Raw genomic sequence first — 23,483 nt, forward strand, 5'->3', positions numbered from 1 at the left:
TCTTGGGTCCCCAGAGAAAGTTTGGGACCAGGAGGGAGTCAGGCCTGGAAAATTCCTGGCTCATCCTGTTCGACCCGCCCAGCACAACGTCCGATATCCCTCCATAGGCAATACTTCCTCCATCCCACAAGCCCCTCTAGGACCCCACCTCCTATGCATAGCTATCACCCAAACCTCTTAGAATCAACTTGCCCTACATACCCCCAGATGTACTCCGCCATAGACCCCTCAAAAGCTCCCCCCCACCCTTTCATACTACCCAACGCCTCCCTTCATGCATTCACCCAACCCCTCCTCCACAAACTGAACACTCAACTACCCCCACTCACACGCCTCAAACACGCAAACAGTGTAATCCTCTCTGTAAACGCCCCACACTTGCCCCTCCCCCCTCCCTGGCCTTTGCACCGACCGTGCCCCCACGCGGTGGGTGCATGTGAAGATAATGCGCCCCTAGAGCACTCTGGCCTGTGCGCCCCGGGTGCGGCGCCCGCCCCCAATCCACGCTCGGACTGGCGGGGAGGGACTGCTGTTTGGGCTCCCGGTCGTCTGCTGGTTGGCAGGGGTCCGGCTCAGCTCAGCGCCGAGCGGTGCGGGGGGGAGGTTGTCTGGGCGCCTTTCCCGGCCTCCCAGCACCAGCGGTCGAGGGTGGTTGACAGGGGGTTCTCGGCTTGCAGCGCCCCAGCGGCGTGGGCGTGGGCAGTAGGGGTGCTGCTCCCAAACCCTCCGACGGTGCCGAGGTTGTCTCGGAAGGGGGGGTCCGGCTGCAGCGCCGGGGCGGTGCAGGTGGGATCTCAGAGGGGGTCTCGCCCTTTACCCAGGCTCGGTGCTGTCGCGTTTGTTCCGGCCCGTCACCGGGTGCCGGAGTAAGCCGCTTTGGCCCGTCTGCGGCGGCGCTCCCGCCGGCTCTCGGCCGCCCGGCTCCGAGCCCACGTTGGCGCCCGCGGCTGCCGCCCGCCTGCCCGGGGGAGGCCGGGGCGCAGCTCCCGCCGGAGCGGCGGCCCTGCCCAGGCCTCGTCTGCCGACCCAGCGCCGCTCTCGGGGACACCGGAAGCTCGCCTCGCGCACTTGGCGTCATGGCTGGCTCCTCTCAGGCCTGCGCTGGAACGGCGCGTCCCCTGCCTGAGCCCGCTGTATGCTGACGCGTAGTCCCGCCTCGGCCCGCCGCGTGCTCAGAGTCTCCCGGCGCAGCTCATTGCAGGAAGCCTCCAGGAGTATACAAGTCGCCCCGTTGGCCGATATCCGCGCGGCTCCTCCTTCTGCGGCGGTATGCGCACATGACGCTCCTCGATCCGCCTGCAGCTTGCTCTCCGGACTGCTGCAGCTGCGAAGCTTGTCTCCGCTAGTCTCGAGGCTTGCTGGCTGTCTCACTGCGTCCCCATCATCGCTCCCCTGTGCGTTCCTACTTAGTGGCCATGGATTTGTCCATGGCCCTCGCCAGCGCTGCTAGGCCGCATGACGCTCGCTCTCCCGCTCTCGCCCAGTCGTAGTCCGCCCATCACCACTCACGCCGTAGTGCGCACCGTCCCCGAGGCCCATCCTGCCGCTCGCACTGCTCGCCAGTCTCTGGCGGCCCAGCTGCTGTCCGGCGAGCGCCGTCGCCCTGTGCCGCAGGTGCGCTGAGCAACTGGCTCAGGACGCGGTCTATCTCTCTACAGCGTCTGCGCCACTCGCCGCCGACCCCGGTGCTGGCCACTGGCACTGCGCGTGCCGTGGCACCTCGTGTTATGACGCTCATCCGGTGCACTGCTGGCGCGCTGGGCGCTGTCCGCCGACTGCACGCCATTCGGCCTCGCTCACTTTTTCAACGCGATCCACTCGTGACTGCCCATGGCCGACCGTGATGCGCCGATAGGTCGAGGGCTCTCGCCCGCTCTCCTCGCGCCCCTCAGTCCCCCGGTGCTTTCCCACTCCGAGCATCGCATACTCCCCTGCCACTTGCCTCTAGCTCGCGTGGGGCCCTCTCCTGACCCTGTCGCTTTGTACCTGCTGCGTGCGCTCGCGCTCTGCTGCGGGACGCTCGAGTCTCGCGGGGCGCTTTCCCCTACCGCTCGGAGGGTGCAGAGTCTCTCCCTGGCGCTACGCGCCCTGCCTCTCACACCCGCGGGAGTCGGTGGAGCAGGACTCGGTCCCTCCCACTGCAGGTAACTCACGTCGCTCGCTGTCCTCTCCTCTCCCCCACAGCCATAGGGGTCAGCTCAGTGTGACGTGACCTGGGTGCCAACTCTACTCGTCGCTCCACTCGCAGAGCTGGAAGGCGCGCTGGCCAGTCATGACCGCACGAGTCGTATGCTCAAGTCTCTTGCCGCCTTCCAGCCGGGCCCCTGCCGACTTGCCGTCTGATCCAGGCACAGGCCCCTCGGCTTTGCTCACATGGCTCCAGGACAAGCAGATGACGAGTGGACGGTGCGCCATGCACGCTCCGCGAGTGGCGCACTGCGACCGCGCAGACTCAGGACCAGCTTACGATCCCACTAAGCCCGTTTGGACGGTACGCGTTGCGCTGCCGCGCGGGTCGGACGGCTTCGACCCATGCAACGCCTCGACTACGCACTGGAGCGCCTCGCGCTTAGGCCCTCGTGGCTGGGCAGGGCTGGGGCCTCGCGAGACTGGCCTCGCACAGTGATCCCCTCTGCCACCCATGGCACCTCCGATATGTCGCGACCGAGCGCTGTGGCCTTAGTGACAGGCCAGCTGGCACCGCACAGCTTAACCCCCGGCCGAGATCCCATTCATCCCTCTGGACCACCCGTTTCTGGAGAAGGTGTGGCCGCCTGCCAGGCTCGACTTGGGCCACGGGCACCCGATGTCAGCCTCTCCCCAGACTGCCATGCTCCGCCGCCCGCACTTCCGCTAGGAAGGGACTGGCCCCGTGCAGCGGGTGGGACGGCACACTATGGGCCACTGGTTACCAGCTGTCCCCTCTCCCAACTGCCCCGCAGTATGCTGGAAGGCCCCCTTCCGGCAGATCGCCCCCACTCGTTGCCGCCCAGTCGCCTGCTGCCCCAATCTCTCCCCACCTCTTGTGCCATGGGACCGCATACCCCGCGCCACTGCCGTCACTGATGGCAGACAGACCAGACTCTCCCGTAGCTCGTGTGCACTCCCGCCGTCTCGCCTGGCAACGTGGCGCCGCCCCAGTTGGGCCGGAATCTGGTCCACTCCTAGACAGCCCCACGAGTCACGCTCGTCTGCGTGGCTCCCGCGTCTCTGCCACGCACTGGGCCAGGGCCGCTCTAGCCATTTTTGCCGCCCCAGCAGGGCGGGCAGGTCGTGGGGCGGACAGTGGCGCATCATGCGTACAGGCAGTCGGTTGTCCCGGTGCCTCGCTCCGGTCGGTAGCCTCCGGAGGCGTTGCCTGCGGATGCTCCACCAGAGCGAGGGACCAGCGGACCCGCTCCCCAGGGACGCCTGCAGGAGGTCCACGCGGAGCGGTCTGCTCCTCCTGGCAATGGCAGAGTCGCCCCCGCAGCATGCGGCCCAAGCAGCACTTGGCGCGCTGGGCCTGGAGCCGGCCCTGCCACTGCCCCCCGGGACTGCCCCCTTCACGGGCCTGCCCCATGCCCAGGACCCGCCCCCACTGGCCCTGTCCCCTCTCCCCCCAACCTCCTGCCCCTTCCCCACTGCCCCCTGGACTCCTCCCACTGCCCCTCCTGTCCCCTCCCCCCACCTCTGCCTGCCCCTTCCCACTGCCCCCGGGACCTCCCACCTTCCTGGGTCTGACCTGGTGTGAGCTTACGGAGCAGTACCAGCCGGATCTCGACCCCGATGCACTCTCCTCGCATCTTTGAGTCTCTAGGGCTATGCGATCTCGCAGCCAGCGGGCGCGCACGTACTCAGGCGTATTCCTCGCGAGCGTGAAGCCACCCCAAGAGCACGCGCTCCTGCACCCCCACTTTTGCAGTCAGAACGCTGGACATCCTGTGCAGGGCCGAGCGCGCTACTGGTCCGATCCAGGCGAGCCGGTCTGCGTGACTCTCCGGTCGCAGACTCGCCAACACGGAGTAGGCCTGCAGAGAGCAGTGCGGTCCTATAGAGTACACAGAGCTCAGGCTTGTAATATCCCGGGCACCAGCGAGCCAGCCTCTGCGCAGCACGGCGCATGCCTGTGCGTGGGTAGGCCTATGTGCTCTGCCTGCCGCCTCCTATGAGTCTCGCAGCAAGCTGTGCCTCCACGGTCTCGCCGCCCGCTGCCACAATGATGTGTTGAGAGGTCGAGTCTGGCCGTTCGAGGCCCAGCTCTGGTGGCCTCAGGCACTTGGCACAGCGGACACCATGCTCACTTGAGCCAGTCTGTGACTGAATGTCAAATGGGCCCTTGAAAAGGGGTTTATGAAACCAGGATCAGAGCGATAGCTGGTACGGAGCCCTGGCAACCGTCCCAGGGCCTGTCAGCCTCCAGGGGCCCGGCAGCCAAGCTCTGGCATGTAGCACACTTAAAGTAACCCTGGAGCAGCTGTTCAAGGGACTGGGCCCCACCTCATGCTCCAGGCTCGCCAGGGAAGCCCTGACGCAGGCCAGTTCCCGTCAAAGGAGCAGAGGGGCCGAGGATGGGAGGGGGCTGACGGTTGCTGGGCCATGGAGGCAACCCGCTGCCTCCCATCCTGCTGGGTGCCAAGCTTCCATCGAGGAAAGATATGAGAACGAAGGAGTGCCAGGCCTGGATAACCTAGACATCTCTCCAGCCATGTATAAGGAGCTGCTCAGAGGTTACGTACGCTGCCCTGGCAGCAGGGCGTACATGGGGGTATATGGGCGCGTCAGGTGCAATTTAAGCGCCGCCTCTAACAGTGCTTCTGGCCAAGGATGATCAGTACACTTCCCAGACTTCCATGTCGCGCCAGTCACTGTCCGAGGCTGGGGGGCTGTCGAGCTCTTGCCAGCTTTGTTAGGGACTACACTGGGCAACTTGCATGAGCCCGAGGGCCTGATGCTCATGGGCCCAAAGAGCGACCGTAATCCCTCCCACCCCCCAGAGCGCATAGCCCAACTGTACTTGGCTCTGGCACGAGCCAGCGCCGCTCAGCGTCCGGCCAAGCACTGCATGCTGGAGCTGTGCCTCTGCCAGCAGCACACTGTCATGGGAGTAGCCCTGAGCCATCATCAATACACTGGTACTCTTGGGCCCCCAAGGGCTGCCGCCATACAACTAATTCTTGCAGCCCTAGCGGGAGGGTGGTGCAGAGCCCTGCCTGTGTGGAGAACAGGGTGCGTTGCGTAGCAGCGACAGCCGGCAGGAGGCCCTATCGGCACTTGGATTGGCCAGCTCCACATGTAACGGCCTCAGTCAATTTGCGGCCTTCCATATCCAGCCCAAGTCTCAGTGATTATTTCAACTTTTTAATTCAATATGCCAGCGAAAGAGGCGTGTTGGCATTGTAATCCCATGGCTGTGGTGTGACGCGTGTGATCCCCGTGCTTCCGGCACTGCCGCATTGCTCACAAAGGGCCCTCGTCCCAGCACAGGGGACAGGAACATGAAAAAGCTGATGCGTGTTCGGGTGGAGGACAGAATCTGAAAGAACCTGAGTCCTAGTGGGCCTCAGGCAACATCACCCTTGCAGCTGCCAGGCACCGGCTTCAGCCGCCCTTGGAAGCCCTTCACGAATTCAGGAGAGGGGGCCTGGGGGTAACTCTCGGTCTAGAGAGGCCTGGGAAGTGAAAGGCAGATTAATCGCCTAACCCTTTCCTTGCCAGCTGAGGCTGACAGACCGCTGAAGAGCCTGCCCCTGGAAGCCGAGCTGCCCATGACAGGGTGACTGCAAGCAACCATCAGCTCAAGGGGCACCCCACAGTGCTTGGGCTAGGCTACGTGAGACCAGATCCAGTCCTCATCTGAAGGCACTATGTTATTTATGGCCATCGCCCCTGGCTGTGGCAGACTGAGCAGGCAAGCCAGCGCCCAGGTAACAAGCGATCGCCAGCTGCCATGATGGACCTGGCCGCCACGACCAGAGCTGGCTTCTTCTGAGCCTTGATCCACATCCGTCACTTGGGTCAGCATCTTGGGGAGCAGGCTTGCTCCAAGCTAACAGTGACCAGTCGTGGGCGGTGCCACCCGTGGACCCTGCAGAGCTCCCAGGACGCAAGGTTCGCACAAGACTCGGCACCATCAACCACACAGTGGGCCAACTACATCTTCCCGCCCGAAGGCCCGGGACAAAGACGCTCTTCCAGGCACAGCAGGGAGGGGTCTGCTCCCTCTCCCCTCCACCAGAGCCCTTGTAGCCCCCCGGGCAGACAAGCTCTGCGTTCTAGTAGCACAACCCGCGGGCTTCCCTGACGTGACGGACCATCAGCACCAGGGCAGAGGTCCAGCAGTGCGGCACCGTGCTGGCTGCCACAGAGCAGTGGCTGGGAGTCTGAGCCCCAGGGATGACAGCCCCTTTTCATCCCTGGCTAGCGGCTATTCCCAAACCCTTCACGAACCCATCGATACAGCCAGCAATCATGCCGGCTCCTCGGTGAGCATTGGTCATGGCTTGGACCAATGACTCAAGGCGGCTTTTCCTATGCCCTTGGCCAAACCTCTTCCTCCCCACGTGCTGGGTGGTGGCTCCCACCGCACCCAGAAGGTGACTGCATCATTGGTTCATATTCAGCTGACGGGGAGGGGCGGGGGGACTGCAGATGCCTGTGGAAGAGTCATTGGCTCTGTCTTACCAGAGTCAGGTGCCAGAGGAGGTCCACCTGCCCCTGGCCTTACATCACTGGGTCTCGGTGAAGGGAGTGCTGGGCGGGCAGGGGGTGAGAACTGGGACTCGTTTTTTAATGTTCCTCTGAATACTGTTAGAAAAGGGGTGCCCCTTTTTCAGTTTTTCCCCTATGCATTGTCTTATGGGGACCAGACAAGCAGTGTGAAAAATAGGACGGAGATGGGGTAGTAAATAGGAGCCATATATAAGAAAAAGACCCCAAAATGGCTGTCCCTATAAAATACGGAGGCATCTGGTCACCCTAATTTCTCTAAGTATCTAGTGGGTGGGATCAGGGAATATGGTTGCTGAAGAGCAAAAGGCCAGTGCAACATAAATGCCTGGCCTACTCTGTCTCTAGCAACTGATGGCCTGGGCCCCGTCCCTGCAAAGGCTGCAAGCTGAAGGTAGTTGAGACAAAGGGATCACGGTGCCCTCCTGGCCACGGGGAAAAGGAGCATGAGCAGAGAGGAGGGGCTGGCCGGGGGTCAGTTTGGAGCTGGCTGGGACAAGGAGTTGAGGGCAGACTGTGGGGGTCTGGCTCACTGCCCCCGCAGAATGGACCCACCCGAGGGGTCCGGTTCGCTGTATCTACAAAAGCTCCTCTGTTTGCCCTGTTCCTGTTCATCAGAATTTAAAACCCTGTTTACTGGCCTGGCTGAGAGTCCACGTCTGATGCAAAGTGGGGTAGCCAGGACCCCTGTGCTGTCCCCAGGGGACCCTGTCTGGTGTGAGGCTCACTGTGGGTAAGTGCACGGGGAGACGGGGATGCTGAATGCTCAAGGATCAGACCCAGGAAGGGCGGGAGGTCCCTGGGGGCCAGTGGGGAAGGGCAGGCAGAGGTGTGGGAGGAGAGGGGACAGGAGGGGGCAGTGGGAGGGAGTCCCAGGGGGCAAGTGGGAAGGCAGGGGAAGTTGGAGGTGAGAGGGGACGGGGCGAGTGGGGGCGGTCCTGCGGGCAGTGGGCAGCCCGGGGAAGGGGGCTCCCGGGGGGGCAGTGGCCAGGCCGGCGTCCAGCCTCCGCGCGCCCACAAGTGGCATGGCCTTTGGGGCGCAATGCTGCGGGGGCGCTCTGCCAGTTGCCAGGAAGGGCAGCAGACCGCCTCCCGGGGCCTCCTGCAGGCGCCCTGGAGGGAAGGTCCGCTCGGTCCCTCGGCTCTGGTGGAAGCATCCGCAGGCACGCCTGCGGGAGGTCCACCGGAGCCCGCAGGACCAACGAGCAGCAGAGCGCTCCCCACGGCCGTGCCGCCCTGCTTGGGCCTGCTAAAATGGCTAGAGCTTGGCCCTGGCAGTGGGTGAAGGGGCAGAGAAGGTGGGGGGGAAGGGACAATGGGCAGTTGGGGGCAAGTGTGGGAGGGGGAGCAGAGCAAGGTAGAGGACAGGAGGAGTGGGTGGTGGTCCTGGCAAAGAGGTGGGGAGAGATTGGGGGAAGCAGGACCGGGGCAGTGGGGGCGATCCTGGGAAGGGGGCAGTCCGTGGGGGCAGTGGGAGAGGGGACAGGAGGGGCAAGTGGGCTGCGGGTCTGGGGAAGGGGCGGGGAGAGGCAGGGGAGGGGGACTGGGGGGCAGTGAGGGGCGGCCTTGGGATAGGGGCAGGAGATGGGGAGCAGGGGTAGTGTGGGGTGGTCCTAGATGCAGTAGGAAGGAGGCAGGTGGAGAGGGACAGGGGAGCATGGGGGCCAGCCGTGGGACAGGGCAGTGGGAGAGGGGTGAGGGGCATGTGGGGGCGTGGTCCCAGGGCATGGGAGAGAGCGGTCAGGGGGGCCTAGTGGAAGGTGGGACCCCGGGGCAGTGGGAAGAGTGGACAGGGGGCAGTGGGGCTGCCCGGGGAGAGGGGCAGTGGAGAGGGTCAGGGGGGCAGTGGAGGCAGGCCCAGGAAGAACACGCAGTGGCGGAGAGGAGACAGGGGAAGCAGGGCGGTCCCAGGCAGTGGGGGGTGGTTCCCGGGAAGGGAGGGTCCGGGGGCAGTGGGAGAGAGGTCAGGGGGGCAGTTGGGCCGGCCCATGGGAAGGGCAGGTGGAGAGGGGACGGGGGGCAGTGGGCCGGCACCAGTGGAAGGGGCAGTGGAGAGGGGTATGGGGTAGTTGGGGTCGCTCCCCAGGGCAGTGGGGAAGGAGGCCGGTGGAGAGGGGACAGGGAGCAGCTTGTAGGGGCCAGCCCGGGAAGGGCAGTGGAGAGGGGTTGAGGGCAGTGGGAGGTGGTCCCAGGGAAGGGGGGGCCCGGGGCAGTGGGAAGAGGGGACGGGGGGCAGTGGGGCTGGCCCGCGGGAAGGGGCAGTGGTGAGAGGGGTCAGGGCGGAGCAGTGAGGTGGGCCCGCGGCAGGGGAGAGGGGACGGGGGGCAGTGGGAGGCAGGCCCAGGGAAGACGCAGTGGGAGAGGAGACAGGGGGACAGCAGGAGCGGGTTCCAGGGCAGTGGGGGGTGGCCGGGGATAGGGGCAAGTGGGAGGAAGGGAACGGGGGGCAGTGGGGGCGGTCCCGGCGGAAAGGGGGAATCGGGACGAGGAGGGCAGTGGGGCCGTCCCGGGGAAGGGGCGGCAGAGGCAGGTTTCATAGGCGGGCGGCGGGGACGCTGTCGCCACCGCGGTGCGAAGCGGCCCGGCCAGCGGGCAGTGGCGCTGCGGGCTCCTGTTCCTGCTGGCGGCGGCTCGGGGTCCGAGAGCCCCGGGCAGCCCGCGGCAACCGCCTGCGCCCCCGCTTCGGCTCCCCGGGCTCAGGCGGGGCGGCAGCCGTGGCGCACGTGGCGCTCTGGGCCTGGGGGCGGCCGGAGCCGGCGGGAGGCGCCGCCCGCCAGAACGGGCCAGCGGGCTTCACCTACCCCGCGGCACCCTCTGGTGCGGGGCGGGGAAACAACGCCGACAGCTACGGAGCAGCTGGTAGCGGCGAGACCCCCCTCTGAGACTCCCCCTGCACCTGCCGGCTGCTGCAGCCGGGACCCCCCTCCCTCGAGACAACCCTCCGCACCGCGTGGTTTGCTGTAAGCAGACACCCCCCACGCACCGCCGGGGCGCTGCAGCGGGACCCCCTGAACCTCGCTCGCACCGCCCTGGGGTGCTGGAGCGGGACCGCCCGAACCCTCCCCCCCGCACCGCTCCGGGCGCTGGAGCTGAGCGGACCCACCAGCAGATCTATGTATGCCGCGGAGCCCCAAACAGCAGCTCCCTTCCTACCCCCAGTTCGAGCGTGGGTAATGGGGGCGGGAGAAGCTCGGGGGGAAGGGCCAGAGTGCTCTAGGGCTGATTCTCAATGCACCATCCGGGGGGCAGGGCGGTGAAAGCCAGTTGAGGGGGTGAGGGGCAGGTAGGGGGCGTTTGCAGGGATTAGTAGGTGTGGGTTTGGGGTGTGAGTGGAGGGTAGTTGTGTGTTTGATGAGAGAGGTTGTTGGGGTGTGCATGAGGGGGTGGGTCTTGTGAGGTGTGGGGGGCGGTTCTTGGGGGTGTCTATGGGAGTACCTGGGGTAGTGGGAAGTTGTTAAGAGCGCTTTTTGGGGTGGGCAGGAGGGGGGGTCTTGTTGGGGGTTGTGAGGAGGGGTTGCTCAATGGAGGAAAGTTGTTGGTGGGGTTTGACGATGTCGGAGTTGTAGGGTTGTGTGTGTGCGAGGGGTCTTTGGAGTGTGCGGTGTGGGGCTTCTTGGGAGGTGTCCATGGAGGTGTGGGGAGTTTGGGAGGGTGCATTGGGGGAGTTGGGGGGCATGTGTGGGTGTTTGGAAGTGTTATGTGGGGGGCTTTGGGGGTGTGTAGCACGAGCTGAGGTGCAGGTGCGTTGAGGGGAGCAAGGATAAGTAGAGAGAGCGGGGCAGGGATCAGTGGTTTGAGTGGTTGGTGCCATGCCCCATGCCCCAGAAACTGGTCCCCCCCCAGCAGGGCAGAAGCAGCAGAGGTTGTCCACAGCGATTGGCAGCACTAGCAGCAGCAAAGGAGGTGCGGCCCTAACGTGCCGAGAGCCCAGTCCTGCTGGCCTCAGCCGTGCAGCACCAGAGCTTGGCAGCCCGTGGGCGATTGAAGCTCACTGCAGTGCTGGCTTCTTGTGCGGCGCGGAGGGGCTGAGGTGTTCTCTCTCGTCCACTGCAGGAGAACATCAGAGATCGGATGAAGTGCTTGCCGGGGAACCACCGACCACTGTCAGCACGTCATCCACCCCTCACATCCAGTACGGCTAACCGACCAACCCTCCAGCCTGACACGACGATCACCCCCACTGTGCCTGCCGACCTGCGGTTACGTGGGAAAAGCCAGTCAGTGCAGCTCCAGCGGCCATAGCTGACGGCAGTAGGCCATTGGGAGGAGGTGGAACACTGCCCTGCTTGAACACAAAAGTAGTGACAGGAGCTTGGCAGCAGCAAGGATTGGACATTTCCCTAACTTTCCTCCCCACCTGCCTGCGAGCAGGGTAGCCCAGCCAGTGCTGTGGAGGAACAGAGCGGCTGCAGAGCAGGGTTGGAGCTATGTGGCTTTCTGAGTAACCTCGGCCAAGACCCAGCCTCTGTGTGTGTCATGCAGCTGTGCCCAAGCAGCAAGCAGACGGTAAATGCTTCCGACAACTCGCACATTGCGGAAGGGTTTTTTCCAATCAGGCTAGAATTAATCCATCTCTCCAAGAGGCGGTCACTAGGGGCAATGGAAGAAGTTGCCCATTCCACCTCACTGATTCTGCCTGGGGGTTTGGTTGGCCAATCACAGCACTCAGGGCACAACATTTTATCCGCTCCAAGCGTCTTGGGGGGGGACTAGGCCTTAGCGCAATCTCCCTTTCTGATCGGCTCCTAAGTGAACGCTGATCGGCTGCTGAAGGCACCAGAGAAGGGTAGGGTAATGTTAAACTGGTGCCTGCCACAATGCTACTCCCGTCAAAGACATCTCTCTCTTATTGTTCTGAGTCTTGGGGTCCCCCAGAGAAGGTTTTGGGAGACCAGAGAGGGAGTCAGGCCCTGGAAATTCCTGGCTGGTGGCAGCGATATCAGATCTAAGCTGGTAATTAAGTTTAGAGGGTTCATGCTAGCTTCTCAGTTTATGAACGCTAAGGTTCAAATCTGAGTAGGAAGCAATGACAGGGGGACTGCAGGGTTTCCCCTGATTTACAGAGCAGTGAGGGGTGGGTCTCGCCAGCCCATGCCCCCAGCTGGACCAGATGCCTGCTGTTTGCTGTCACTGCTGCCTGCTGTCCTGCCCAGCCTGTTAGTGAAGCGAAGTCAGATCCGGCCCAGCCCCGAGTGCCAGGTTCCCCACAGACGAGTATCAGGAGCCTCAGGGAGAAAAGTCCCTTGGGTGACTTACCAGCGAGGATCTCCTCCTCGGCCGGGAGGGACAGTCCCTGATCAGCCGCAGCTGCTGCTCCCGGCTGTGCAGCTGGAAGCTGTTTGAACATCTCGGCTTCTGGCTCACTGGGCCCCCCATAAGCCCCATAGTCTTCAGTACCTTATGCATGGATTGTGCCTGGAGAGCCAGTGCCAGGGGAAGTGGCTCCCAGCTGCCCAGATCCTTGTCCAGCCAGCAACTCCAGAGGCGCACGTCCCCAGATCCGGGCTGAGATGCCAGCGCTGGGGCCAAGTGCTTCAGAGCGGGACTGGCCCTGGCCCAGGTGCGCTGGAATGAGCAGGAACCGGGGTTCCATTCCAACAGGTCATAGAGCCACCGAGAATGGCCAGAGAGCCGTGGAAATGTATGAGTCACCGGCGCACTTGGGGCAGGGGGCTGCAGGGAGCATCGCCTGTCACTGTTTTCAGGCAGACACGACTGCCAGGCCCACGAGGGAGGTCAGGCTCTCGCAGCTCCCCCCGCAGCCCCTCAGCTCAGGGATTCCCCCACCCCCAGCATGCACACACTCATCCACTCCTCTAGCTCAGGCGTGGGGGCCCTCTCCCAGACCCTGTGTTGTTCCCCCTGCTGGGGGTGGTGCTGCTGAGTCTCGAGGGGCTGCCCTACAGCTGGAAGGTGCAGGTCTCTCCAGGGCCAGTACGGTGCCCCCACACCGGGGGAGTCGTGGGGAATGGTCCCACTGCAGGTAACCAGTGCCCAGCTGCCATCTCCTCCCCACAGCCAGGGCAGCCAGGAGGTGACTGGTGCCAACTTACCTGCCATGCCAGGGGAAGGGGCTGGAGCAGAGAGAGGATGCTCAGTCTGTGAGAGCCTGCAGTACCAGGCAGAGCGGGGTATGTATGGTGACAGACAGACAGATAGACGAGTGGAAGGCTGGCTGCAGGGGGTGGGACGGGACAGGCAGACAGATAGACAAGTGGAAGGTTGGCTGCAGGGGGTGGGACGGGACAGGCAGACAGACGAGTGGAAGGCTGGCTGCAGGGGGTGGGACAGGACAGACAGACAGACGAGTGGAAGGCTGGCTGCAGGGGGTGGCACGGGACAGACAGACAGACACCCCTGCATCTTTTTGCAGGTCTCCTGGGCACTTTTCATTCTGAGCAGGGGCGGCTCTAGACATTTCACTGCCCCAAGCACAGTGGCATCCCGTGGGGGGCGCTCTGCCGATCGCCGGTCCCGCGGCTCCGGTGGACCTCCCACAGGCGTGCCTGCAGAGGGTCTGCTGGTCCCACAGGCTCCAGCGAATCCGCGGGACCAGCAGACCCTCCGCAGGCATGCTGCTGAAGGCTGGCTGCCTGCCGCCCTCCCTGTGACCAGCAGAGTGCCCCCCACGGCATGCCGCCCCACGCACCCACTTGGTGTGCTGGGGCCTCGAGCTGCCCGATTCTGAGGCCCAGCTCTGGTGGCCTCGGCCTTGGCCCAGCGACACAATGCTCCACTTTGAGCCAGTCTGTGACTGTGAATTGTCAATGGGCTCCTTGAAAGGGGGTTTATGAAACCAGTGACGAAGGGTAACGAGCCCTGGCAACCGCTCCCAGGAGCTGTCAGCCTCCAGGGGCCCGGCAGCCAAGCCTGGCATGTAGCACACTAAAGTAACCCTGGAAGCTGAGCTGTTCAAGGGACTGGGCCCACCTCAGCTCCAGGCTCCCAGGGAGCCCTGCGCAGGCCAGTTCCCGTCAAAATGGAGCCAGAGAGGGCCCGAGGATGGGAGGGCTGACGGTTGTTGGCCATGGAGGCAACCCAGCTGCCTCCCATCCTGCTGGTGCCCAAGCTTCCCATCCGGAGGAAAGATATGAGACAGAAGGAGTGCCAGGGCTGGAATCCCTCCAGACATCTCTCCAGGCCAGTGTAAAGGAGCTGCTCAGAGGTTACGTACGCTGCCTGGCAGGCAGGGTTCGTACATGGGGGTATATGGGGGGCAGTGTCAGGCTGCAATTCTTGGCCAGAGATTGTAGACACCCTTCCCGAGCTCATCTGCCCATTCCCCAGTATCGTCCAGAGGCTGGGGGGCTGTCAGCTTGCCAGCTGTAGGACAACACTGGGAACTTGCTGAAAGCCCGAGGCCTGATGCTCATGGGCCAAAGCCAGAACCGAATCCCCCTCCCAACCCCCCAAGAGCGCTAGGCCCCACTGTACTGCTCATGCACGAGCCAGGCTGCTCAGCGCAAGGCCAAGCACTGCATGCTGGAGCCTGTGGCCTCTGCCAGCAGCATCCCTGTCATGGGAGGTAGCCCTGAGCCATGCCATCAAACCCTGGGTACCTTTGGGCCCCCCAGCGGCTGCCAGGCCATACAACTCCTGCAGCCCTAGAGCGGGGAGGGTGGGTGCAGAGCCTGGCCTGTGTGAGAACAGGGTGCGTTGCCGTAGCAGCGCAGCCGGCAGGAGCCCATGGCACTTGGATTGCCAGCCCCATGTTAACGGCCTCAGTCAATTGTGCGGCTTTTCCATAATCCAGCCCAAGTCTCTAGGCTGATTAATGCAACTTTTATTAATATGCTCAGCGAAAGAGGCGTTGTTGGCATGAATTCCCATGGCTCGTGGTGTGACAGCGGGTGACTCCCCCTGCTCCGGCCTGGCCGCTGCCTCACAAAGGGCCCTGTCCCAGCACAGGGGACAGGAACATGAAAAAGCTGATGGCGTGTTCGGGTGGAGACAAAATCTGAAAGGAACCTGAGTCCTATGGGCCCTGCAACATCACCCCATTGCAGGCTGCCAGGCAACCGGCTCAGCCCGCCCCTTGGAAGCCCTTCACGAATTCAGGAGAGGGGGGCTTGGGGGTAACTCTCGGTCAGAGGCCTGGGAAGGGAAGAAGGCAGATTAAGCGCTAACCCTTTCCTTGCCAGGCTGAGGCCTGCAAACGCAGCTGAACAGAGCCTGCCCTGGGAAGGGCCGAGCTGCCCATTGACAGGGTGCTTGGCACCTCCTGCAGCTGGGTCTCCTGCTTGAGCTGAACCCACACGGAGGGTGTTGGGGCAGGTACGCTGAGACCAGGAAGGGCCAGTCCTCATCCTAGGGGCCATGGATCCATCCCCGGCTGTGCAGAGAGCAGGGCCAGCTGCCCCCAGGGCTAACAGGAGCGATTCGCCCACCCATGTGGACTCCTGGTCCCAGACAGGCTGGTTCTGCCCTGACTCACACCTCACTACATTTATTTCCTACAGTAGCACAGCTGGCGGGGGCCTCTGGAAACCCATCTTCCCCAGAGCTCCCAGCAAAGGGCAGCAACAAGAGGCACACAGCTCACGGAAGACGCTCTTCAGGCATCAGCCAGGGAGGGTCTGCTCCCTCTCCCCTCACCCAGCAGCCCTTGTAGCCCCCGCAGGGCAGGACAAGCTCATCGTTCTAGTAGCACAACCCGGGCTTCTGAGTGAACGGACCATCAGCACCAGGGCAGAGGCCAGCAGTGCGGCACCGTGCTGGGCTGCCACAGAGCAGTGGCTGGGAGGTCTGAGCCCCAGGGATGACAGCCCCTTTCATCCCCTGGCAGGGCTATCCCAACCCTTCAGACCCATCAGATACAGCCAGCATCATGCCGGCTCCTCGTGAGCATTGCTCTGCTGGTACCAAGAACTCAAGGGGCTTTTCCTGATGCCCTTGGCCAAACCTCTTCCTCCCCACACTGTGCTGGGTGGTGGCTCCCACCGTCACCCAGAGGTGACTGCATCATTGGTTCAATATTCAGCTAGCGGGGAGGGGCGGGGGGGACTGCAGATGCCTGTGGAAGAGTCATGGCTGTACTTACAGAGTCAGGTGCCAGAGGGAGGCCCAGCCTGCCCTGCCTTACATCACTGGGTCTGGGTGAGGGGAGTGCGGGGGGGCAGGGTGAAGAACTGGGACTGTTTTTAATGTTTCCTCTGAATACTGTAGAGGTGCCTCAGTTTTCCCTATGCATTTCTTATGGGGTGACCAGACAGCAAGTGTGAAAAATCAGGACAGGGGATGGGGTGTAATAGGAGCCTATATAAGAAAAAGACCCCAAAATTGGGGCTGTCCCTATAAAATCGGGGCATCTGGTCACCCTAATTTCTTAAGTATCTAGGTGGTGGGATCAGGGTATATGGTTGCTGAAGAGCAAAAGGCCAGTGCACATAAATGCCTGGCACTCTGTCTCCTAGCAACTGATGGCCTGGGCCCCGTCCCTGCAAAGGCTGCAGCTGAAGGTGTTGAGACAAAGGGATCACGGTGCCCTCCTGGCACACGGGGAAAAGGAAGCTGAGCAGAGAGGAGGGCTGGAGGGGGTCATTTGGAGCTGGCTGGGAACAAGGAGTGAGGGCAGACGTGGGGGTCTGGCTCACTGCCCCGCAGAATGGACCCAGCCGAGGGGTGCCGGTTCGCTGTATCTACAAGCTCTGTTTTGACCCTGTTCTCGTCATCAGAATAAACCCTGTTACTGGCTGGCTGAGAGTCACGTCTGATGCAAAGTGGGGTGCAGGACCCTGTGCTTCCCCAGGACCCTGTCTGGTGGGCTCACGTGGGAAGTGCACGGGGAGACGGGGATGCTGAATGCTCCAAGGTCAGACCCAGGAAGGTGGGAGGTCCCTGGGGCAGTGGGGAAGGGCAGGCAGAGGTGGGGGGAGAGGGGACAGGAGGGGCAGTGGGAGGAGTCCCAGGGGGCAGTGGGAAGGCAGGGGAAGTTGGGGAGAGGGGCAGGGGCAGGGGGGCGGTCCTGGGGCAGTGGGCAGGCCGGGAAGGGGGCTCCCGGGGGACAGTGCAGGCCGGCTCCAGCCCGCGCGCCAAGTGCAGCTTGGGGCGGCATGCTGCGGGGGCGCTCTGCCAGTTGCCAGGAGGGCAGCAGACGCGCTCGGTGGACCTCCTGCAGGCGTCCCTGGGAGGGTCCGCTGGTCCCTCGGCTCTGGTGGAGCATCCGCAGGCACCCTGCGGGAGGTCCACCGGAGCCGCAGGACCACGAGCAAGCAGAGCGCTCCCCACGGCGTGCCGCCTCTGCTTGGGGCGCAAAATGGCTAGAGCTGGCCCTGGCAGGGGGAAGGGGCAGAGAGAGGTGGGGGGGAGGGGACAATGGGCAGTGGGGGCAAGTGGGGAGGGGGAGCAGAGGCAAGGTAGAGGGGACAGGAGGGCAGTGGGGGTGGTCTGGCAAAGAGGTGGGGAGAGATTGGGGGAGCAGGACCGGGGGCAGTGGGGGCGATCCTGGGAAGGGGCAGTCCTGGGGCAGTGGGAGAGGGGACAGGAGGGCAGTGGGCGCGGGTCTGGGAAGGGGCGGGGAGAGGCAGGGGAGAGGGGACATGGGGGGCAGTGAGGGGCGGCCTTGGGAAGGGCAGGAGATGGGGACGGGGTAGTGTGGGGTGGTCCTAGGCAGTAGGAAGGAGGCAGGTGGAGAGGGACAGGGGAGCAGGGGGCCAGCCCGGGGAAGGGCAGGGGAGAGGGGTGAGGGGCAGTGGGGGGTGGTCCCAGGGCAATGGGAAGAGCGGTCCAGGGGGGCAGTGGAGGTGGGCCCGGGGCAGTGGGAGAGGGACAGGGGGCATGGGCTGCCCGGGAAGGGGGCAGTGGAGAGGGGTCAGGGGCGCAGTGGAGGCAGGCCCAGAGAACACGCAGTGGGGAGAGGAGACAGGGGACAGCAGGAGCGGTCCCAGGGCAGTGGGGGGTGGTCCGGGAAGGGAGCGGTCCGGGGGCAGTGGCGAGAGGGGTCAGGGGGGCAGTGGGCCGGCCCATGGAAGGGCAGGTGGAGAGGGACGGGGGGCAGTGGGCCGGCCCAGGAAGGGGCAGGGAGAGGGGATGGGGGTATGTGGGGCCGTCCCCAGGGCAGTGGGAAGGAGGCAGGTGGAGAGGGAACAGGGAGCAGTGGGGGCCAGCCCGGGGAAGGGCAGTGGGAGAGGGGTTGAGGGCAGTGGGAGGTGGTCCCAGGAAGGGGGGCGCCCGGGGCAGTGGGAGAGGGGACGGGGGCAGTGGGGCTGGCCCGGGAAGGGCAGTGGGAGAGGGGTCAGGGGGGCAGTGGAGTGGGCCCGGCAGTGGGAAGAGGGACGGGGGCAGTGGAGGCAGGCCCAGGAAGACGCAGTGGGAGAGAGACAGGGGACAGCAGGGAGCGGTCCAGGGCAGTGGGGGGTGGTCCGGGGAAGGGGCAGTGGGAGAAGGGAACGGGGGCAGTGGGGGCGGCCCGGGGAAGGGGGAACGGGACGGAGGGCAGTGGGGCCGGCCCGGGGAAGGGGCGGCAGCAGGCAGGTTATAGGCGGCGGCGGGGCGCTGTCGCGGCCCGCGGTTGCTGAAGCGGCCGGCCAGCGGGCAGTGCGCTGCGGCTTCCTGTTCCTGCTGGGGGCGGCTCGGGGTCCGAGAGCCCCGGGCAGCCGCGGCCCGCCTGCGCCCCCTGTCGGCTCCCCGGGCTCAGGCGGGGCGGCAGCCGCTGGGCGCCACGTGGGCTCGGGGCCGGGGGCGCCGGAGCCGGCGGGAGGCGCCGCCCGCCAGACGGCCAAGCGGGGCTTCACCTACCCGGCGCACCCTCTGGTGCGGGGGCCGGGAAACAACGCCGACAGCTACGAGCAGCTGGTAGGGCGAGACCCCCTCTGAGACTCCCCCTGCACCGCCCGGCGCTGCAGCCGGGACCCCCTCGAGACAACCCTCCCGCACCGTCGTGGTTGCTGAGCAGACACCCCCCACGCACCGCCGGGGCGCTGCAGCGGGACCCCTGAACCCTCCTCGCACCGCCCTGGGTGCTGGAGCCGGACGCCCGAACCCCTCCCCCCCGCACCGCTCCGGGCGTGGAGCTGGAGCCGGACCACCACAGCAGATCTATGATGCCGGGAGCCCCAAACAGCAGCTCCCTCCCCCCGCAGTCCGAGCGTGGATGGGGGCGGGAGACTCGGGGGGAGGGCAGAGTGCCTAGGGCTGATTACTCAATGCACCCCGCGGGGGGCAGGCGGTGAAAGCCAGTGAGGGGGTGAGGGGCAGGTGGGGGCGTTGCAGGATTAGAGGTGTGGGTTTTGGGTGTGAGTGGGAGGGTAGTTGGTGTTGTGTGAGAGGTGTTGGGGTGTGCATGAGGGGGTGGGTCTTTGAGGTGTGGGGGACGTTTTGGGGGTGTCTATGGGAGTACCTGGGGTATGTGGGAAGTTGTTAAGGGTTTTGGGGTGTGTGCAGGAGGGGGGTCTGTGGGGGTTGTGGGAGGGGTTGCATGGGGGAGTTGTTGGGGGGTTGAGGATGTCAGGGAGTTGTTAGGGGTTGTGTGTGTGCGAGGGGTCTTTGGGTGTGTGTGTGGGGCTTTGGGGGTGTCCATGGGAGGTGTGGGGGTTGGGGTGCATTGGGGGGTTGGGGGCATGTGTGGGTGTTTGGAAGTGTATGTGGGGGGCTTTGGGGGTGTGCACAGGCTGAGGTGCAGGGTGGTTGAGGGGAGCAAGGATAAGAGAGAGGGGCAGGGCTGTCAGTGAGTTTGGAAGGTGGTTGGTGCCATGCCCCCTGCCCCAGAACTGGTCCCCCCCAGCAGGGGCAGAGCAGCCAGCGTTGGCAGACTAGCAGCAGCAGGGAGGTGGGCCCTACTGTGCCGAGAGCCCAGGTCCCTGCTGCCTCAGCCATGCCAGCCCAGAGCTGGCAGCCCGTGGGCGTTGAGCTCCTGCATGCTGCTCTTGTGCGGCGCAGGGGGGCTGAGGTGTTCTCTCCCTCGTCCACTCAGGAGAACATCAAGAGACGGATGAGTGCTGCCGGGAACACGACCACTGTCAGCACGTCATCCACCCCTTCACATCCAAGTACGGCTACCGGAACCTCCGCTGGCACACGATCAGCCACTGTGCCTGCGACCTGCGGTACGTGGGAAGCCAGTCAGTGCAGCTCCAGGCGGCCATAGCTGACGGCAGTGGGAAGCCATTGGGAGGAGGGTGGGATACACTGCCCTGCTGAACACAAAAGTAGTGACAGAGCTTGGGCAGCAGCAAGGGATTGGAATTTCCCTAACTTCTCCCACCTGCCTGGAGCAGGGAGCCGAGCCAGTGCTGGAGAACAGGCGGCTGCAGAGCGGGTTGGAGCTATTGGCTTTCTGAGTAACCTCGGCCAAGACCCAGCCTCTGTGTGTGTCCATGCAGCTGTGCCGCAGCAGCAATGCAGGGTACATGCTTCCGACACTGCGGAAGGGTTTTTTTCCAATCAGCATAGTTAATCCATCTCTCCAAGAGGCGGTCACTAGGGCAATGGAAGAAGTTGCCCATCCACCTCACTGCTTCTGCCCTGGGGGTTTGGTTGGCCCAATCACAGCACTCAGGGCACAACATTTTTAGGTCAATCTAATTTTTAAGTGTAGCCCAGGCCTTAGCCTCTCCCCTCTGCGCATAGGAACAGCTGATCGGCTGCTGAAAGGCACCAGAGAAGGGTAAGGTTAGTTAACTGGTGCTGCACAATGCTACTCCCGTCAAAGACCTGCTAAAAGCACTCGACTCCCGTCTGTGCTGTGCTGGCAGCAGCTTCAGTCCCCGTCACCGAGCGTGCTGGCCGTTTCGTGTTTGGAAACCTGCACGCCAGTTCTCCCAAACAAGTTCCTCTGCTTGGGCCCAAGACCTTGTGCTGGAGACACTGGAGAGCTCTCCCCATAACAGCAGCAAGGCCACCACGCAATAGCTTGCTTAGAGAGACAAGCTGCTGCCCGGTGTAAGGAACAAGAGCGGGTGAAGTCCCTGTGACAGCTGCTCCCTCTGCTGCCCCGGCCAGGGCACAGATCCCAGCTCAGCCTGGCAGGAGAGGCCCCGTGCCCCTTTCTTACCCTGCCTGATGCTCTGCACTGCCCTTGCAGGTTGAAAGGCTGCCTGAGGCAGGTGAATGACACTGCCTCCCGCGTGGTGGGCCAGGCCTTCTTCAACGTGATCCAGGTGCCCTGCTTTGAGTTCACCTACAAAGAGCAGTGTGTGGAGCCCTATCTGTACCTCTGGTAAGTCCTGACCAGGGAGCCTGAGGTGCTTCACTGCTCCCCCCCCCCCCGTGCCAAAGCTGCACCCCCCTCACTCTGCCTCTCGATCCACTTCTCTCAAGGTGCAGGAAGTACAACACTGTGCCCATTGCGGTCCCCCGGAAGCCAGTGCTCTATGAGTTTGGTGGGGAACTGATAGACAAAGTGGCAGCCGGCTCAGACAGGGCCCCCTCCAGCCCAGCACCCCAGCCCAGCACCCCCCCGCCTAGAGGGAGCACGGGCAGATGGGCACCTCCTCCGACAAAGCATCCACCCCCAGGCCAGGTTGTCACACAGGCTATGAACAGCTTCCAGGAATCTGCACCCAGTGGGCCCAAGCCAGAGAGCCCCGCCAGGAACCAGCGGAAGGGGAGAGAGAAGAAGAGAGGGAGGAAAACCAAGAAAGGAAAAAGGCTGAAAAAGAAGAAAGTCCATTCCAAAGGTGAGGTGCTGGGGCTCCCCACCCCCACTGCAGATGCTGCCTCCCTCCTCCCCAAGCACCTGGTGCTGGACTTTGGGGGAAAGGAGGATGTGTTCAATGCTATCCTGAATGATGCCCCCGCCGGGGAGGAGACCCTGACTCCACGTGGGACAGTGCAGGCTGAAAGCAGGGACCGGGGGCAGTGGAAGGCAATGCTGTTGCCTACTCTCCAGCCCACACTCCCAACTGCCAGCAGGAGGAAGAGGAGGAGGGAAAGAAATGGACGGAAGCACCCGCGAAAGGAAGCAGAGTCTCTGCCCAGGCCTGTATGAGACTCGCTGCAGCCAAGGCCGACCTTCCCCAGATCCCCAAAGGGGCGGCTTGTCACTGTAATAAATTAGCTCGATGCAGCCGATGGTACCGTGCTAGTGTTCTGTCCCTAACCCTGCTGCTGGAGCAGTGTCTGCAGCGGACGGATGAGGTGGAGTTCCTGCTGCAGGGAGCCCTCTGTGACTTGGCTGCTGCATCCCAGCGCTGTGGATATGTTTGCCCAGGAGAGAGGGGACAATGCAATTTAGTACATTTGCAAAGAGGGCCAAGGTACAAGAAAGACATGTGCCCCCCCAGAGCTAATCCAGCACCACGCCAAAAGACCGAGAGAGCTTGGCCTAGCACAGCCGAATGGGGGAGAACCCTGCCTGCTGCAGGGGGATGGGGCAGCAAAGCCTGCTTGTTCCACCATCGCTCTCCCAGCAGACGGGCAGTCAACGTGGTAGCACCAGCTCTGGCCATGCAGCTACAGGCACAGTCCCTGCCCCGAAGGGAGGGGTAGAAACAGACAAGGGAGAGCATGTGTGTGATCGCTGCACTAGTGTGGAGAGCTAGCGTCTCTCTCTTTCCTGCTCCCACCTCAGCTCCTGCATTTCTCCTGACCCCTAAAATGGGTCACTGCACCAGGGGTTCCCAAGAGATGCTTTAGCCCTGGTCCTTTTTGCTTTACTGATGTTTTAGGGGATATGCTAACTGCCCCCTAGGAAGAAAACACCCATCCAGCCCCTGCTAGCACAGCACGTACTCCCCTTGCTTGGCTGCCTTGTAAAGTGAGACTCCCAGGGGTTGGCCAGCTCCAGGGCCCTGAGGATGGTGATGAGGGCTGCCATTCTTGCACACCCACAAAGAAACAACCCTGGTTGTGTCCCAGTGTTTGGAGGGGAAACAGCAGCACAATGGGACATTGTGAGAGCAGTGGGAGAGAATTCTTCAGGCTAATCCCCACGTCCTGGGACTGGTGAGCCAGGGGCCCCGGCTTAGCTCTGTGAGGCCAGCCCAGCACCTGACCCTCCCAGAGCAGCACTTGCTTTTGTTTCTGTGAACTGGGTGATTGTTTGGCATAGGCCAGGCAGGCAGCACCTCCAGCTTTCAGAAGGATCCCGCTGGGTACAAGTGTTGAGCGCTGTGAGAGGAGCGCAGGTTATTAAAGAACTAGTCTGAGTTACTCCTCACCCTTCAGGCTGTTTAATTTCACATTGCTCAGTTTAGGCATGGAGTTGTTTTCCCTGCAAGTTGGCAGGGCAGGCATGGAGAGGGAGGATGGGCATGCTGATTTCCTGCACTGAGTTAAGGGCAGGGCATGTGTTTCCCTGCCCTTACCCCACTTAGCTTGCATAGCTGGTCAGTACCTTGATTTGGGGCATTCGTTAGCTAATTGCAGCTTCTTGCCGCCATTCTGCTGGATGGGTTGCTGTGGAGCAGTTTTCAAGCATTACCAGAGCTTGAGGTTTATGGTAATTCTCTGCACTGCTCTGGTGCTGTTTACACACTTACTCTCAGCAGCAGGTATTAATTCCATTTGACTGAAGGGTCAAGTGACGTTGATACAGATACATGCCAAATCAGCGTGAGGGCAGGCATCAGGGCAGAAGCCCTGCCTGTGCTACAGCCAGTGGTGGCTCTGGAGGGTAACTGGTGAACATTTAACGTCTGCCACCTACCCGCAGTATATGGAGTTTTGGAGCAGGATCCCCGCTGTAGCCTGCAAGCTCAGATAGTAAAGGCTCTTACACGAGTGGACTTTGGGTGCTTTGCTACAGCACCAGCGACAAGCAAGATGGAGGATGTGCCTAAGATCCCAAATCGTCAAGGTCGCAGCATGTAGCCGAGCATTTGATGAAGTCCGATTGA

The 23,483-nt window shown here is 63.2% G+C and overlaps 1 protein-coding gene across 1 annotated transcript; it reads left to right on the top strand.

Annotated features, from left to right (window-relative positions):
- Positions 1–1,455: 1,455 nt before the first annotated feature.
- PROCA1 (protein interacting with cyclin A1) lies at positions 1,456–21,712 on the top strand. Its single transcript, XM_075059545.1, has 5 exons — positions 1,456–1,614; positions 9,354–9,567; positions 19,619–19,751; positions 20,729–20,863; positions 20,965–21,712. The coding sequence occupies exons 1-5, from the start codon at positions 1,456–1,458 to the stop codon at positions 21,632–21,634; spliced, it is 1,311 nt and encodes a 436-aa protein (XP_074915646.1). The 3' UTR covers positions 21,635–21,712.
- The last annotated feature ends 1,771 nt before the right edge of the window (positions 21,713–23,483 follow it).

The sequence above is a fragment of the Chelonoidis abingdonii genome, chromosome 20 (assembly GCF_003597395.2).
Source record: "Chelonoidis abingdonii isolate Lonesome George chromosome 20, CheloAbing_2.0, whole genome shotgun sequence".
Lineage (NCBI taxonomy): Eukaryota > Metazoa > Chordata > Testudines > Testudinidae > Chelonoidis > Chelonoidis abingdonii.

Bases quoted from the DNA above. Each gene is read 5' to 3' on its own strand.
- PROCA1 (XM_075059545.1), top strand. From the start codon at position 1,456: ATGACGCTCGCTCTCCCGCTCTCGCCCAGTCGTAGTCCGCCCATCACC. The intron at 19,752-20,728 runs GTACGTGGGAAG...CTGCCCTTGCAG, and splicing joins CACTGTGCCTGCGACCTGCG to GTTGAAAGGCTGCCTGAGGC. The intron at 20,864-20,964 runs GTAAGTCCTGAC...ACTTCTCTCAAG, and splicing joins GAGCCCTATCTGTACCTCTG to GTGCAGGAAGTACAACACTG.